General features: G+C 31.6%; 2 protein-coding genes across 4 annotated transcripts in view; one reads left to right on the forward strand and one right to left on the reverse strand.

Moving 5' to 3' along the window:
* Atg2 (Autophagy-related 2) overlaps nucleotides 1–4,661 on the reverse strand; it is a 112,976-nt gene extending 108,315 nt beyond the window's left edge. The window contains exon 1 of one of the 2 annotated variants that reach the window (XM_076504392.1): nucleotides 4,358–4,661. In XM_076504392.1, the coding sequence (XP_076360507.1) occupies nucleotides 4,358–4,525 (168 nt within the window). In that variant the 5' untranslated portion in view covers nucleotides 4,526–4,661. The remainder of the gene's footprint in view (nucleotides 1–4,357) is intronic. The other variant, XM_076504393.1, reaches the window with a different exon arrangement.
* A 2,587-nt stretch (nucleotides 4,662–7,248) lies between these two features.
* Nucleotides 7,249–14,263, forward strand: LOC143252384 (cholinesterase-like). Of its 2 annotated transcripts, XR_013028972.1 has the most exons (4): nucleotides 7,249–7,328; nucleotides 10,008–11,540; nucleotides 11,778–12,913; nucleotides 14,154–14,263. XR_013028972.1 is itself a non-coding variant. In XM_076504394.1 (3 exons), exons 1-3 carry the CDS (start codon nucleotides 7,249–7,251, stop codon nucleotides 11,923–11,925), a joined length of 1,761 nt encoding a protein of 586 aa, XP_076360509.1. In that variant the 3' UTR covers nucleotides 11,926–14,263. The 2 variants fall into 2 exon arrangements, 1 of the variants encoding a protein (XP_076360509.1); XM_076504394.1 differs by having other exon boundaries at nucleotides 11,778–14,263.
* Nucleotides 14,264–15,239: the final 976 nt, after the last annotated feature.

The following is a 15,239-nucleotide window of genomic DNA, read 5'->3' on the forward strand; positions in this document are numbered from 1 at the left end:
TAACAAACAAATTTTAAAATTAAAAACACAGCTTTCAATAATACCATAAACTACAATATATACTGAAGTAGGAATATTAATTAAAAACTACAACTATAATTTTCTGAAGACATAATTTCATTAGAAGAGATTCACTTAAGCACAAAATTGAACTCTTTTCAATCAGTCCAATATAGCTTAATAAGTAAAATACATACATCTAAGTATAAACCCTAAACAAATACATATTATTATTCAGGTTTATTAGAAATGGCTCACAGCAGCAAAGCAACTGTAAATTTACCAGCTGGGATTGATAATATATAATTTGAAATAGATCAAAGCTTGAAAATTCTATCTACTAAACCCTGTTTTTGTAAATACATGCAACATTTACAACTGTATTTTTGAAAATACTGCTCTTTAATGATAAAAACTACATTAATGTTAGCATACATTTATTCAAAAATGTAGCTGCTTAAAAGTTAAAAATATACTCAAACACATTAATGAACCTAATTTTAAAAGCATACGATGGCTGTTCAAAAAATATGCGGACTGTTTGAATTGCGCGGCTCCAGGTGGTTCCAGGGGAATCCGCTTGGTGTCGCTAGGTTCGCACAGATCAGCTGATTACGATGCCATTTCCCGATTGCAGATATCTTCATTTGTGTATTAGCTACGCAGTTTTAAGTGAAGTGCGATTTTTTCGTTTGACGGATTTCAGAATGAATTACCTGAAGGAGCAACGACTTGCTGTGAAATTTTGTGTTAAACTTGGAAAATCTGCGACTGAAACTTTTGCTATGCTTAACACGGCTTATGGTGATGTTGCTATGAAGTGTATGGCATGTTTCAAGTGGCATGAACGTTTTAAGGATGGTCGACAGTCCATTGAAGATGATGAGCATCCTGGACGTCCCTCCATGTCAACTGACGACCCACACGTCGACAAAATCAACACCCTGGTGCGGGCAAATTGACGTCTGACTGTCAGGGAGCTTGCTGAAGAGTGTGGGATATCAGTTGGATCTTGTTACGAGATTTTGACCGAAAAATTGAAGATGCACCCCGTTGCTGCGAAATTTGGCCCTCAGAACTCGTGAGTTTTTGGCCAAACACTCGATCACTGTTCTTCCCCACCCCCCCTACTCACCTGACCATGTTCCTTGCGATTGTTTCTTGTTCCCCAAACTCAAAAGAACCTTGAAAGGAAGAAGATTTGGGACAATTTCCGAGATTAAGGCAAATACGACGAAGGAGCTGGAGGACATTACAAAAGAAGCGTACCAGGACTGTTTCAACAAGTGGAAACGCCGTTGGGATACGTGTGTGAGTTGGGGAGGAGAGTACTTTGAAGGAGTCCCAGACCTGTAACTTCTAAATAAAGTACATTTTGTTTTATGACGTCAGTCCGCGTATTTTTTGAACAGACCTCGTACTTTATATATACATGTAAAGCACTCTATTAGGATATACTTGAAACATGTTGTAAAAGTTATGCTTGAAACTGGATTCACATAAAAGCATGTACCAACATAAACAAAAAGCAGATTTACATACATTGTGCACAGCAATTCTGTTAAAAAAAATTAACATAACTAAAATATGGTGATACTTATTTTCAGTACTGTTATATCCAATTTTAAGAATTCGTTTCTACAAACTAACTGGCATTGATACTATTTTGGGCAGCTCAGTATATTATAAATTAATAATTTTCTGGAAAGTTTACTACAGAAAGTTTGTATCTGTCTCTTTTACTGATTCCATCCAGATAATGATTCTTTTCATCATTTTTAAATCTAATATTACATATTATAATCCAAAAGTTTAAAGTTTTAATATAAAGAAGTTTATATTATAAACTTCTCATTATAATCCAAAAAGCAAACCATTAGGTTTTATCCTCATCATTCAGAGATTCTTATATACTGTATTTCTCGATCCCATTCTCTTAAATCTTATAAGAAAGTTTTTACTACATCTAGTTCACAGTGTTCATGAACTTGTATGGCACATCTATCAAAGTTTATGTTTAAATCTTTTGAAACTTCTGCATCAGGGTATACCATGTGCATGCCTGGCATGCTTTTCAAAGTTTATGTTTATTAAGATGTCAAAACATATGTAATTTTACAATAATTGAATAAAAAATTTTCTAATGTGATTTATTTTGAAAATAATAACTATAGCATAATACATCAATGAACATATCGGTGATTAATCTGTGTCATGTAAACTAACTGGTAAAACAAGACAATGATTTAAGTCGATTGTCATAAAAATGATCAACTAATCAAAATTAGAATTTCTAATTGTTACTATTGTTCCACAATCCAAGTAATCAAAATACTGCTATCATGATTATTTCTTGTTGAGCATAAACCTACATAACAGATAAATCTGTGCTTTGTCTTATGAGTGGTGTTTCTTTTTTACTTCAAGCTTGTTTAGCTTTGGTGACTGCAACAGGAGGATGGAACTCTTGATTCAAGGGTTGGGTTTGTTTCCTATTGCTACTAAAACTAATCACCCTGTCTTTGTTATGTCAAAGTTGCTATGACCATCTGCCACAAGAACTTGTTCTGAACCACCAATTAGATAGAAAGCAACTGTTTTGCAGTACCCAGTGCCAACATTTCTTTGTATGTGTGCTTGTAGGTACCATGGTTTAAAAAAACTCTGTACTGATAAATTAATCAAATGCAATCTATTTATTGATTAGCAAATATCACTTATTGCCAACAATATTAGTAAAAAATAAACTAACATGTTACAGAGTGCTAAATGAGTGATAATAAGTATATATTTTATTATCAACCATCATATTATGAAAAGTAGCAATGAATTCAGTGTTTTAAGTTACCAGTAAACAGAAGTGAAAATACAAAAGAAAACAATAGCATCTTATTGTAAGGAATGAAATGTGAAAATAACAATTAATTGTACACCAGATATTATTATTATGATACTTCAAATATACTAATGCCATAATATTGTATGCCATACAATCTCACACAAACAGCAACCTTGTTCAACAGTAAACCTGAATATGTTGCATGTAAATTTTAACAATTTACTTATTGTATGAGTTTATATGATAAAAACAACAGCATAAACATTAATCAACAAAAGATAACACAAGTAAACTGTACAGAGATTAAAAAGATAAAAATAAAGCATCTTATCTTGCACTATATCAGCTATTTTTGATTAAATGTCTAAAGTATTTATAACAAGAATATAAAATTATATTCAATACTGCTTATGCATAAATTAGAGATAGCTTTGAATAATACTGTAAGATTAAATGGGAAAATATCTGAGATTTGACAATTAAAAAGCTAATGACAACACTATTCCATAAAATCCCCCCAGTTACTAAGTTGTAAGACTGTGGGCTTGTAACCGTAGAACATATAAACAGGTAAACAAAAAAATGATCACCTATGAAGGCCAAAACATTGTTTTGTATTTTAACTAATGTTTAAATACCCATACCAGCAGTCTTTAGAATACATTTTTAACACTACTTTTTGCAGTGAGACTGATACTAACTAACATTGATGTATTTCTTCAGAACAATGCCAACCAAAATGTTTGAGGATTAGTTTGTCACATTATGTGAACAATCTAATCAGTTTTTCTGCAAACAATCAAAAGTAGGAAGGTGGTGAATTATTTTGTCATTGGTTAGAAAATAAAAGTATAAAATAAAGAGTATTGAAGCCAAAAAGAGATTATAAAACTATAAACTATTTAAATTACTTGTTTAAATTATTGCAAGTTGTAACTAAGAAAATGAATAGCATATTTTTTCTTCCTGCTTCTTTTCCATAACTTCCCTTATGCCAATGTCATATTCTTCAGTCAAGGTTATTTGATTAACGGTTATGAAACTACAGATGTCTTCTTTAAAAGTCTGATCTTGGTATTATTTTTTGTTTGTAGACACATATTCCATTTTATGGTTTTAATAAATATTTGTTTAACCCTGATTGTAATGTTTTAATTTTTCTTATCCAGATTAAACAAATTGTTAAACTGTAACTGCTTACCTAATTATAAGTTGCCAAATGATCTAAATTAAATTACAACATAAATATATTAACTGATTTACTACACAAATGCAGACGAATGTAGAAACAGAAATAATAGTAAACTGGGGTCAATACGTAAACAAGGTTTATGATATGAAACAGTTATTTTAGAAATATCAAAACAAATAGTATAAACTTTGTTCGAATTTATATAAAATATAATTGCATTACACTTAGTTACTTTACTTCTCAAGAACAAGATACAAGAATATATGAGAAAAATAACATACGAAATTAAAATAAAATAAATAAAAGTTTAACACCTAACAACATACCTCCACATCCAAATACAAATCTGTAATAGTTCCTTTTCCACTATACAAATCAACACTAAGCTGGTCTAAAGAAAGCTTTTCATTCAAGAACTGACCAAGATATCGTTGAAGAAGATAACGACATGCCCTTTTTTTTATTGCATCCGACCACGGAAAATACCAGGGCATCTTGATAAATGTTTTTTTTTTATTCTTTCCTTGTAACAATTAAGTTAATGTGAGAGAAAAACTACAAACAAGAAAGAACGAAATCAGCTGATTATATCATAACAATCTTACGACGCCATTGCAGCTACTATTTGTGATGTAATTGGCATAAGTAAAGTACCTTTAGCCCCCACCAGAGGCATTAAGAATATTATTTCCTTCTGGTGCATCGTTACCCTCCAGTCTTTTCTTTTTTACTTGTTTTTGTTATATTTGAGTATTAAAACATTTTAATGTTACTTTTTTCGTGCTCTTTAGATAAAAACATGAGTTTAATATAAAATTTCATTAACACAAATAGTAACAATTATAATAGCATTGTTATTAAAAAACTAAAATTGCAAAAATGCTCAAATCGGTAGAAAAACTGTAGAAAAGTAAAAATATCCAAGTATTTGTTATATGATCTTTATTGAGCTGGTTTGAATAAAAACTGCTCGAGTGAAACGATTGTGCTTGTTATTTCATAACATTGATTTCGACCATCCCTGCTGCACGAACTATAAATCAATAGGTACAAAGTTCAGACCACAGTATACTAACGCACAATCTCTGCAATCTCAACAATCAGACGTTAAAACTGTAGCAATCTAAACTGTTGCTAACTTGTTAAGAGTAGCCAACTAGTAAGTAGCATGATTCAAGAGAGAATGTTTCTGTCTAAATCCTAAGGATCTCTGCGTTATGTGTTTTGTAAATGTTTTCATATCTGTCCTGTTAATTTCTTAAAAGTAGCCAATTAATAAGTATCATGATCCAAACTTGGAGTATTTCTGCCTGAAACCTGAGGTTATTTGTGTTACGTGTTTTATAAAGGTTTTCATATAGTCCTCTTTGATTATAAAAGTAGTAGTCTTCACGTAACATCTGAGCCGTCAATAACAAAGATCACCATCCATTTTACATAATTTGTTCTGCTTTACAACAATCATTCCCTCGATAAAACGCACCTGATACCATAGAACAATGACCTACAACGAAAGGCAACCAGGATAAATGGAATCTCACCACTTCCCTAACCAATGTTCTACTCTATGCCTACATACACGTGTATGCATAAAAATATTTAAATAAACTTAATATTTAAATAAAGTGGCAGAAAATATTCTTGTATAATATTATGTTAATAGTCGTATGAAATAACGAAAGTATTGAAAGGAAAGGAAAGGCTTTATTAGCTAGATAATAAAGATTTCTTTGGGTTGTGGAATTTCACGCAAAACTATTCGAGTGTTATTTACACTATATGTCCCTAATTTGGAAGTAATAGACAAGAAGGAAGGCAGCTAGCTTACATCACTCACCGCCAAATGTCAGGCTACTCTTTCAGTAATGGTTAGTGGGATTGGCCATTACATCATAACACATTAGAAAGCTTGTTTTTTAGTTTCTCGCAAAGCTACTCGAGGGCTATCTGCGCTAGCTGTCCCTAATTTAGCAGTGTAAGACTAGAGGGAAGGTAGCTAATCATCACCACTCATCGCCAACTCTTGGGCTACTCTTTTACCAACGAATAGTGAGTAGATCGTCACATTATAACATCCCCATGGCTGCAAGGGCAAACATGTTTAGTGGGACGGAGATTTGAATCTTTGACCTTCGGATTACGAGTGAAATGTCTTAACACCTAGCCATGCCGGGCGTCACAATGGAAAGAAAGAAAACTTATGTCTTTTAATGGGTTAGAATTTAGAACATTCTGTTGTTATTTTCATATCTGAGTGGTTGGTATGACACAGATTGCCCATTATGAAGCTTTTTGCTTATTTAAAACAAACAGTCTGACTAAAGTTTTGAAAAGTAAAATGTTTTGCATAAGATTTTCATGGCAATTACTCAGATGTGAAAATAACATACCGAAGACTTACCGCTGTGGCACTTGGGGGCTGGTCAGCTTGTAATGCAAAGCTTTTCTGCTACTCTGTCTGCGATAAAATTAATGATATGATGTAAATATGAGCATTTTAAGTTATTTTTTATTTCATTAATTTAATGTGAAACTGGCCGAATATTCACTTATTTTGTTATGAATGTGTGTATTTCTTTCTGTTTTTCTATTTTAGTTGCGCAGATATAGTAACTAAAGATTAAACAACACATCTATGCACAAAATAATTTTTTAATAATAGGTATTTCAACATGTGTTCCACCCATCCTTTCAAACAATCTAATTTTTGAACTTATCCTACCTACAAAACAAGTTTCAAACTTGGTCCTTATAGTTTGGCCAAAACTGGATAGAAAGCTCATTTTTCCTGTCACTTTGTTTTAACTTTCTCTTTGTTGAACAGTTTACTAGATTGAGTGATATGCAAACAATGACTCTTTTCATAGCGTTCAGAACTTTTTACCAATTATCACACGAGCTGTAAAAGTTTATTCAATGAGATTGAATGACCTTGGCAAAAATAATTAACTTTTCTCATAACTTCCTTTATCGTCGTAATAACCTATAAACCACAATTTCCGTAGAAAAATCTCTGTAGTTTTTATATACTATCTATGAACAATTGAGGCTAATGGTCACGTTCTGAATGTTGATAGAAACCTTTCATCTGTTTTTACAAACATTAATGCCTTCCGTATAATGTTTGTTATACATTTACATCCACCTGGTGGGTCACCTTCAAACTAAGACTATATAAATACGATGTATTTGTAAGTCGTATTTCAAAATTGCTTGGATGTTAGAAATATACAATTTTTATTTCTTTTCAGAGCTTTCCTTACAGCGCAAACTTGCTAAGAAATCCGAAAAAAAAAGGTAAATTCAAACCATATATACTTATACGATAATAAAACTTAAAAGACTTAAATGTGCATAACGTAAAAAACCATAATTTGAAATTAATTCGTGTTTCGTGTGAGTTTTGACAATCTACAATATCATATTTAGATTTTAATATGAAGTGTTTTTTAGGGGAAAAGAGGAAGTAAAAACTATTATTTGAAGCCGAAATTATATTTTATTTTTGAAACATTACTTCAAAATATTTTGATTACACCTGTTACAACTCATACATGAATAAAATTAAAAAAAGATAAAATTATAACAGAACGTAATATAGTAATTAATACGTATAACATTTTGAGTTTAATATGTACATACAGAACTGTAGCTTACTCTAAAAGTCTAAATGGATGAAAATATAAATCTATATAGTCTAGATATTTTGCACAAATTAATCTATATAAATACAACATACAATCGATTCATATTTTCTCATTTCTAGTTTTGGCTCTATCTTTCTTGAGTTCATTTAGCTATTGTAACTTTTTGACACTTGAGAAAATAAAAATATTATAGTTTGTAATAATGAAATGTACGACAAGGAAAAGATTAAACTTCAAACTTAGAAATATAAAATTTAAGTTATTTATATGTATAGCTTTGGAACAAAATATTAAAGATTTTTTTCTTTTTCATTTGAACGACAACTTATACTTAAATGGCCAAGTTGTTAAAAGCCATTCTAAAGGAAAATCTTTATTCTTCCCAGTAGAAAACTTCGGGTATTAAAGATCATAAGTTCAGAACTTAATTTACAGGTGATACTTCGGCCTAGCATGGCCAAGTGGTTAAGGCATTCGACCTGTAATCCGAAGGTGGCGGGTTCGAATCCCTGTCGCACCAAACATGCTCGCCCTTTCAGCGTTATAATGTGACGGTCAATTCCATTATTCGTTGGTAAAAAAGTAGCCCAAGAGTTGGCGGTAGGTGGTGATGACTAGCTGCCTTCCCTTTAATCTTACACTGCTAAATTAGGAACGGCTAGCGCAGATATCCCTCATGTAGCTTTGCGCGAAATTCAAAAACAAACAAACCGAAATATTATAGACTTAGTTGTTTTTACAACGAAACACTTCGCGTGATATTCAGGTCTTTGTTACTATTATTAGATATGTTACATATAAAGTTATACGTTTTTTCAGGCTGATTTAAATGTAATTATACACGTATTAACTTTGTAAACGTTAAAGAGTATAACGATACCGTCTCGGATTTATTACTGACATTGTTACGGTCAGTGCCATTATTCGTTGATTAAAGAGTAGCCCAAAGTTGGCGGTGGGCGGTAATGACTAGCTTCCTTCCTTTTAATCTTACGTTGCTAAATTAGGGAAGGCTAGCGCAGACAGCCCTCGAGTAACTTTGCGCGAAATTCAAAAACAGACACATGATACTTTATAAGTAACTAAAATGTTATTAGACACCGAAGGAAATTTTAGGCATTTTTATTGTTGTGCTTCTACTTCAACGTCTTTACTTCAAAACTATAACTGAAGTGAATTTTTTTAATTTACCCTTGAGCCTTATAAACTTATCTGTTAATTTAAGATTTGAAAAATTACTTAATTTTCAGTATTGAAAACAGAAAAAAAGCCTTTTAACTGGCTGTGTTGGTTTTGTAATTATGTATATTGTTTTAAAGTACATTTATTGTTTACGTGTTGAAAGCTCTTCACAAACAAGTGTAAGTTTCGTAACGTGCAATAATATTATTTGGTGTCGCAATAAAGGTTGTTAAAAATATTTTAAAAATGGAAAAAAATACAGAATTAGTTATTGATGAGTTTACGTTTGTTTCTGTAATTTTCTCCCAAAGCTTAATTCTGTAAAATAAAATTTTAAAAACTGTTTCATAAACTTTTAAATCCGAATAATATTTTAAATGCTGTAAATGATAACATTGCTTGGCATTAATAAATAATGAATAAATTTATCATACTATAAAATAAATATATTTTAATGGTGTAATGTCATAGTTTGAATATTTTTAAAAACAACATTTTAAATGACTTCAACTGCAATACACTTTTGGAACAAAATACACGTCTAAGATTACGATCAAGCTATACGATCTTGCCGTACTTCGAAAAAATTATAAGACTGCCTTTTTTAGCTATTTTTATGTTATTTTAGGTATATTTATTGTTTTGGCTGAAAACAATTATAGAGTTGGCTTTTTTATCAAGTGGGTTGAGCTTTGCACCATTTCGACCGAATAATAAAAATAAAAAACCTGCCCAATGATAGAAACTGGTACAACACCCGATCAAACACCTAATACAATTTTTATAAAATTGTTAAATTTATAGTGTGGTTTTTTATTATTTTAAGTTGTAAATTGATGTTTTGTTGAAACACACGTTTTTGTTTGTTTAGGTATTCATATAATGGGGATATTATGTATCTTTTCATTGCCAAAATATATGAACTTATATGAAGCTTGCATTAAAAGTAAAATGACAAAATTCGTCAAATGTGCAGTTAACTAACTAACTACTAAATATAAAACTGTATTTTTCAGTAAGTAATTATATTTGCTATACTATCGAATCATGTTTTATGTTGTTTTTTTGTGTAATTTCTCTTACATTCCTTTCAGCCATATATTTTCTGCTTTTAAATGCTAAAAGTAATTTTTGTTGTTTTAAACAGGCAACCTGGCCAACAACTAAATATGAAATATTATCTGTTCATGAGTGTAGTGGTTACCTTGTTATATAATGTTTCAGCTGGAAACATTGACGTCACAACTAATAGTGGTGAAGTTATGGGCTATGAACATATAACCATTTTTGGTGGAAAAGTCTTTGTTTTCACCGGAATTCCATATGCAAAACCCCCTATTGGTGAATTACGATTCAAGAAGCCGAAACCTATAGAAAAGTGGAAGGGAAAATTAAATGCTACATCAAAGCCCAATGCCTGTTTTCAAAAGACACTTCAGAAAGAAGAAAACAACAACAACCCTATACAAAACTTATGGAAGATGAAAAGCCAGATCAGTGAAGATTGTCTTTACCTCAACATATTTGTACCTGAGAATTCAACCTTGAGTAAAGGCTCAATGGATAAAAAAAAACCTGGTAATCTCCTGCCAGTTATGTTTTTCATCCATGGTGGAAACTTCCAAACTACTTCAGGATCTCTAGATATCTTTGATGGATCCATTCTGGCAGATAGGATGACCGTTATAGTAGTCACCATGAATTATCGTCTGGGTCCATTTGGTTTCATGTACAATAATGAAGACCTGCAAATGGCACCTGGTAACCAGGGCTTGATGGACCAACAGATGGCATTAGCATGGGTTAAAGACAATGTTATTAATTTTGGTGGCGATCCTAAAATAATAACCCTGTTTGGAGATAGCACTGGAGCTGCTAGCGTTGGTCTTCATTTAATGATGAAAGGAAGTAAAGGATTGTTTGCAAGAGCCATTATGGAAAGCATGAGTCCTTTATATCCAGGTATATCTCATAGCGAGGAAGAAGCAGTGAAAATTACTAGTATTTTCTCTAAAAAAGCAGGTTGTTACACTAAAACATCAGAAGATACGATGACATGTCTTCGCCGCATGGACCCAGAAAAATTGATTGTAGCAGCAGAAGAAGTAATGAAAGAAGGATATGAAACTCCTTTTCTACCGACGTATGGTTCTAAGAATAATATGATACCTAAACCTCCACTAGAACTGGCAGAAGAAAAGATGTTCAACACAGAAGAATTACTGATTGGATCTAATCAAGAAGAAGGATCAAGAGCTTTGACAACTATTATACCTGAAAAGGTTAATGGCATCACTCGTGAAAAAGCAACTTCCATTCTCCAGAAAGTTCTTCCAGTCAATAAGATTAATTTTGCTCCTAAGGTGGTTGAGCTTTACATGAAAAATATTGAATCTAGTGAAGATATGAACTTAGAAGCACTCAGTTACGCTCTTGGAGATTACTTTTTCTACTGTCCAACACTATTTTTTGCCGAGAAATTTAGTAAAAGTGAGAAAAAAGTTTACTACTACATGTTCAATTATCTTCCCAAACGATTTCACTCAACAAATGAATTTAGTCATGGTGATGAAGTTGAGTTCGTGTTTGGTGTACCGTTGAAGTTAAATGAATATACTTTTTCTGAAAACGAACTTAGTTTGCGACTGATGTTACATTTCACGACATTCGCAAAACAAGGGTAAGCTATAAAATCTCCATCTTTATATCTGATATACAACCGTAAAATATTTGTAAAAAAAAAACAAAAACGTTTTAACAGGTTGAAAATTTCATATATTTCTGCCAATCAAAAATCAGATATTTATATTATAGTACAAGTCTTCTTATCTATCTATAAAAGCGCGGAGGTGAACTATATTTGGTTACAAATTTATCTGACAGACATATTTAAGTAAAGCTTTTCTTTATTTTACAGTAATCCTTCTTTGGCGAGTGATGAGTGGCCTAGATTTCAGGAAGAATGGCCTGCATACCAAGAACTTAACACTCTCGTTCCAAATTTTAAGTTTGTCTATAACCATTTAAATTGTGACATATGGAGAGAAATTATCGATTTGAACTGAAAAATGTAACGAAGTGTTGATTTAGTTTTCTGTAGTGTCTTGCTTTGTATCAAATATAATACTGTCTAGCTGTATGCGTCTTTTGAAATTTTTGTTTTCTTTTTCATTATAATATTAAGAAGTGTAAATTTATAATAATAATAAAAATTATAAAGATGTAGCTTTTTAACTATTTGTCGTTTTTTACTCCTCATCAATATATAAATATATTTGAGTTATCTGTTTTCACTAAAGTATCAAATTTGAGATACAATTTTTGATTGAATGTTTAGCGTGTTTACTTTACTTTAATTTTTAAGGACATCCATTCATGTATATTTACTGAGCAATGACTTTATCAATGGTAAAAGCATTATTAAAGATGATACAAAGTGTATGAGTATTTTGTAAGTTAACTCTTTGCATTACTAAGAGCATTACACTTTGTTTAATTGCTCTGATATAGTTTATCAAATTACAATTGTTTCAAGCATTCTGTATTACTCTCCACAATTCAACTAAGTTGTTTGGTTGCGTTTTGACCTTCCCAGTTCCTACGTAAGTTAATACACTCTCAACAGTTTTCCTATTGGGACTTTGTACATAGTAAGCTGCAAATTGTTGTTGGTGTTCCTTTGGCCTCTTTTCTGTCAATATATTGTTTCTCCATACTTGTGTGTACTTGAACTCATTTTCTCGATGAAAGATGAATTTTCATCCAATAGATGTGTTGTGTTACTAAAGAAAGAACCTCGATGACAGGAAACCCACTTGAAATAAAAATGTATCTCAGAACGGATGGTATGGGCGTTTTTCTTGCCCTATTACCTACTAACCTGGACCATTCAACTAGAGTAGTACATGACTTTTCTCATGAAAAAGATTAGTGTAAAGTGAAACATACTATATTGAAATACAGAATGATGTTTTTCTATTTTCAGGTCAGATTATACCACAACTGAAAATGACTCCATGGGGTGGGCATTGTAGTACACAACCTTTAAGTAGGGTAAATGATTAGTGCAAGTTTACGACCCTCGTACATCCACTTTACAGTCAGAACACCCAAATAAAAATTTAAAAAAATATATATAAATATACAGAATAAATCTGTGCTCTGTACTATTTACGAAACAGGTGAAATTTAGTTTTTTCAACTAAGACAAAATTAAGGCGATAAATTTCAAATTCAATTTCTTTCGGATGGTAATTTACACACGTTTCTGTTTATTTCAGACAGAGTAAGAGGAAGTTTTTCATTCAAACATTTAACGCAAAGCAAATTTAATTTAATGATTTAAGCTTGGATATGAGTGAATATACATGTTATAAACAAGTAAGAGTATAAATAAATGAAAACAGTACTTTACATACAATCCTGATAAAATAAATGCATTTTACAAAAACGTATTGAAAATTTTCGAGAAACAAATGTTGTTTATTGAGACGAAACATTTGTATTTACTGTCAAACTGCTCGTAAATTATTTCTAACAAATTTCAAAAAAGAAACTTGTCGGTTTTAACCTACACACATTTTCCTAAATTTAAATATTTATCGTCTTGTAAGTGATAGCAAAGCCACATGGGGCTATCTGCTTTGTCCATTGAGGTGACTCGAACCCCTGATTTTAACATTGTAAATCTGTAAATTTACCGTTGTCCCACCAGGGGACCGTTTTGTAAGTAACTACAAATACAGTATTTACTTAATGCAATATCTTCGAGTAACAGTCAATTAACATTATTAGGGAAAGATTACTCAGTGTGTTTTTTGTGTTAAAATGGTAGGTTTTAACCATTTACTTTTCCAGTAATTAATAGGATCTGACAGTTCAATTAAACACAGTTATACTTATCAGGTGCTTTATATATATTATTGTCGTAATTGAAAGAACTGTTAATTTCACCCTTCCATAACAAGTAAGGAATACATCTTTTTCACTATTTCTTTTTTTCAGGTAAAATATTCTAAACTTTTGCGTAGATGTTCTGCACGTAATTAGTGACAATTCTGTAAAGCTCGAGTAAAAAGGTCATGAGCTCGCGCTAGTCCTGTAGCTTATTGGGACAAAAATTACATATCACAATGATTGGTCAATGGAGCTCATAGTTAAGTTTTATCTCCATCATACATAAGTAACGAGAACTCTTAAATGCAACAGTAGGATTTTGGTCTGACCCAATATTATGTTGTTGTTGTTTTTTTAAATTCCCATTTTCGACTGATGTAAACTTACTTTTCTCCAGCCCCAGTTGCCAGAGTTCAACACCGACAGACTATAAGAGCTTGCTGGTATGGGAGAAGCCCCGGTAATACATTGTATTGCACGAATAAAGATTTTTGTTCTGTTCTTGAACATGTATTTGCTTGTCTTCTTTTTCTTGCCAACGTTCATGTTACTTTCTGTCTAAAATTTCCTAGATCTGTTATGTAAAATGTGGTTCAGTAGCGAGAATACCAGGATTGTCAGTCGGAATTTCATAATTCGCATCCAGTCGTAGTAAAACAATTATGCTGCAGGCAGTAATTGCTTAAGATTTGTCAGTGGGTGCTCTATACTAACAGCCTTTCTTCTATTCTACCAGTTTGAAATTAACTTCCTCTCATTTTTGAAGAAAAATGAAAAAAAAAACAAACCAAACCGAAGCCTGCTGCAATGCTGATTGTAGACAATTTTCTATTTGTCTTGGCGAGGTGGTTAGGGAATTTTAGTTATGCTGGTCAACTGATCGAAACCCATTTCTGAATATGTTCAACGTGAGAACGTTATACTGTTAGAGTTGGTAAAAGAGTAGTCCAAAAGTTGGTGGTTGCTTTCCCTCTGGTCAATAGTTCAAGATTAGGGACAACGGCAAACAGTCTTAGAGCTTTTGTCATAAACAAAGTAAACAAACAAACTATGTGAAACCAATGTATCTAATACCTCATTTTTTAATTGCCAAAAAATCATGGTTTACGAACATGTTGATAATCAGAATGTTTTTACGAAAATAAACTGCAATGTTATAAATGATTAATCATGTAATAATTTGTTTAATTAGTTAAAGGTGCGGTACGGATAACTAAGATTTATGTGAAAGTGCAGTTGTAAGGATAATACACCAAAGTTAGTGTGAATATAGCCTTAGTACTATTAAAATTTTGTTTTACCAACATGTAATGCTAATGTTGTAGTAGAAAACAAACAATATGTTATGCAAATTATAATTTATGTCATTTTAACTTTTGAACCGATAAGTTTCTCGTATTTCCTATATGGATATGGATGAAACATAAAATTAGTTCATGACATATTTATTCTGTATATTTGAATGATTAAATAGATAATATAT

Source organism: Tachypleus tridentatus, chromosome 6, assembly GCF_004210375.1.
Source record: "Tachypleus tridentatus isolate NWPU-2018 chromosome 6, ASM421037v1, whole genome shotgun sequence".
Classification (NCBI taxonomy): domain Eukaryota; kingdom Metazoa; phylum Arthropoda; class Merostomata; order Xiphosura; family Limulidae; genus Tachypleus; species Tachypleus tridentatus.

Excerpts from the sequence above, each read along its gene's own strand:
- LOC143252384 (XM_076504394.1), top strand. The coding sequence starts at position 7,249 with ATGTTAGAAATATACAATTTTTATTTCTTTTCAGAGCTTTCCTTACAG. Across the intron at positions 7,329-10,007 it reads AAGAAATCCGAAAAAAAAAG|GCAACCTGGCCAACAACTAA; the intron begins GTAAATTCAAAC and ends TGTTTTAAACAG. Across the intron at positions 11,541-11,777 it reads ACGACATTCGCAAAACAAGG|TAATCCTTCTTTGGCGAGTG; the intron begins GTAAGCTATAAA and ends TTTATTTTACAG.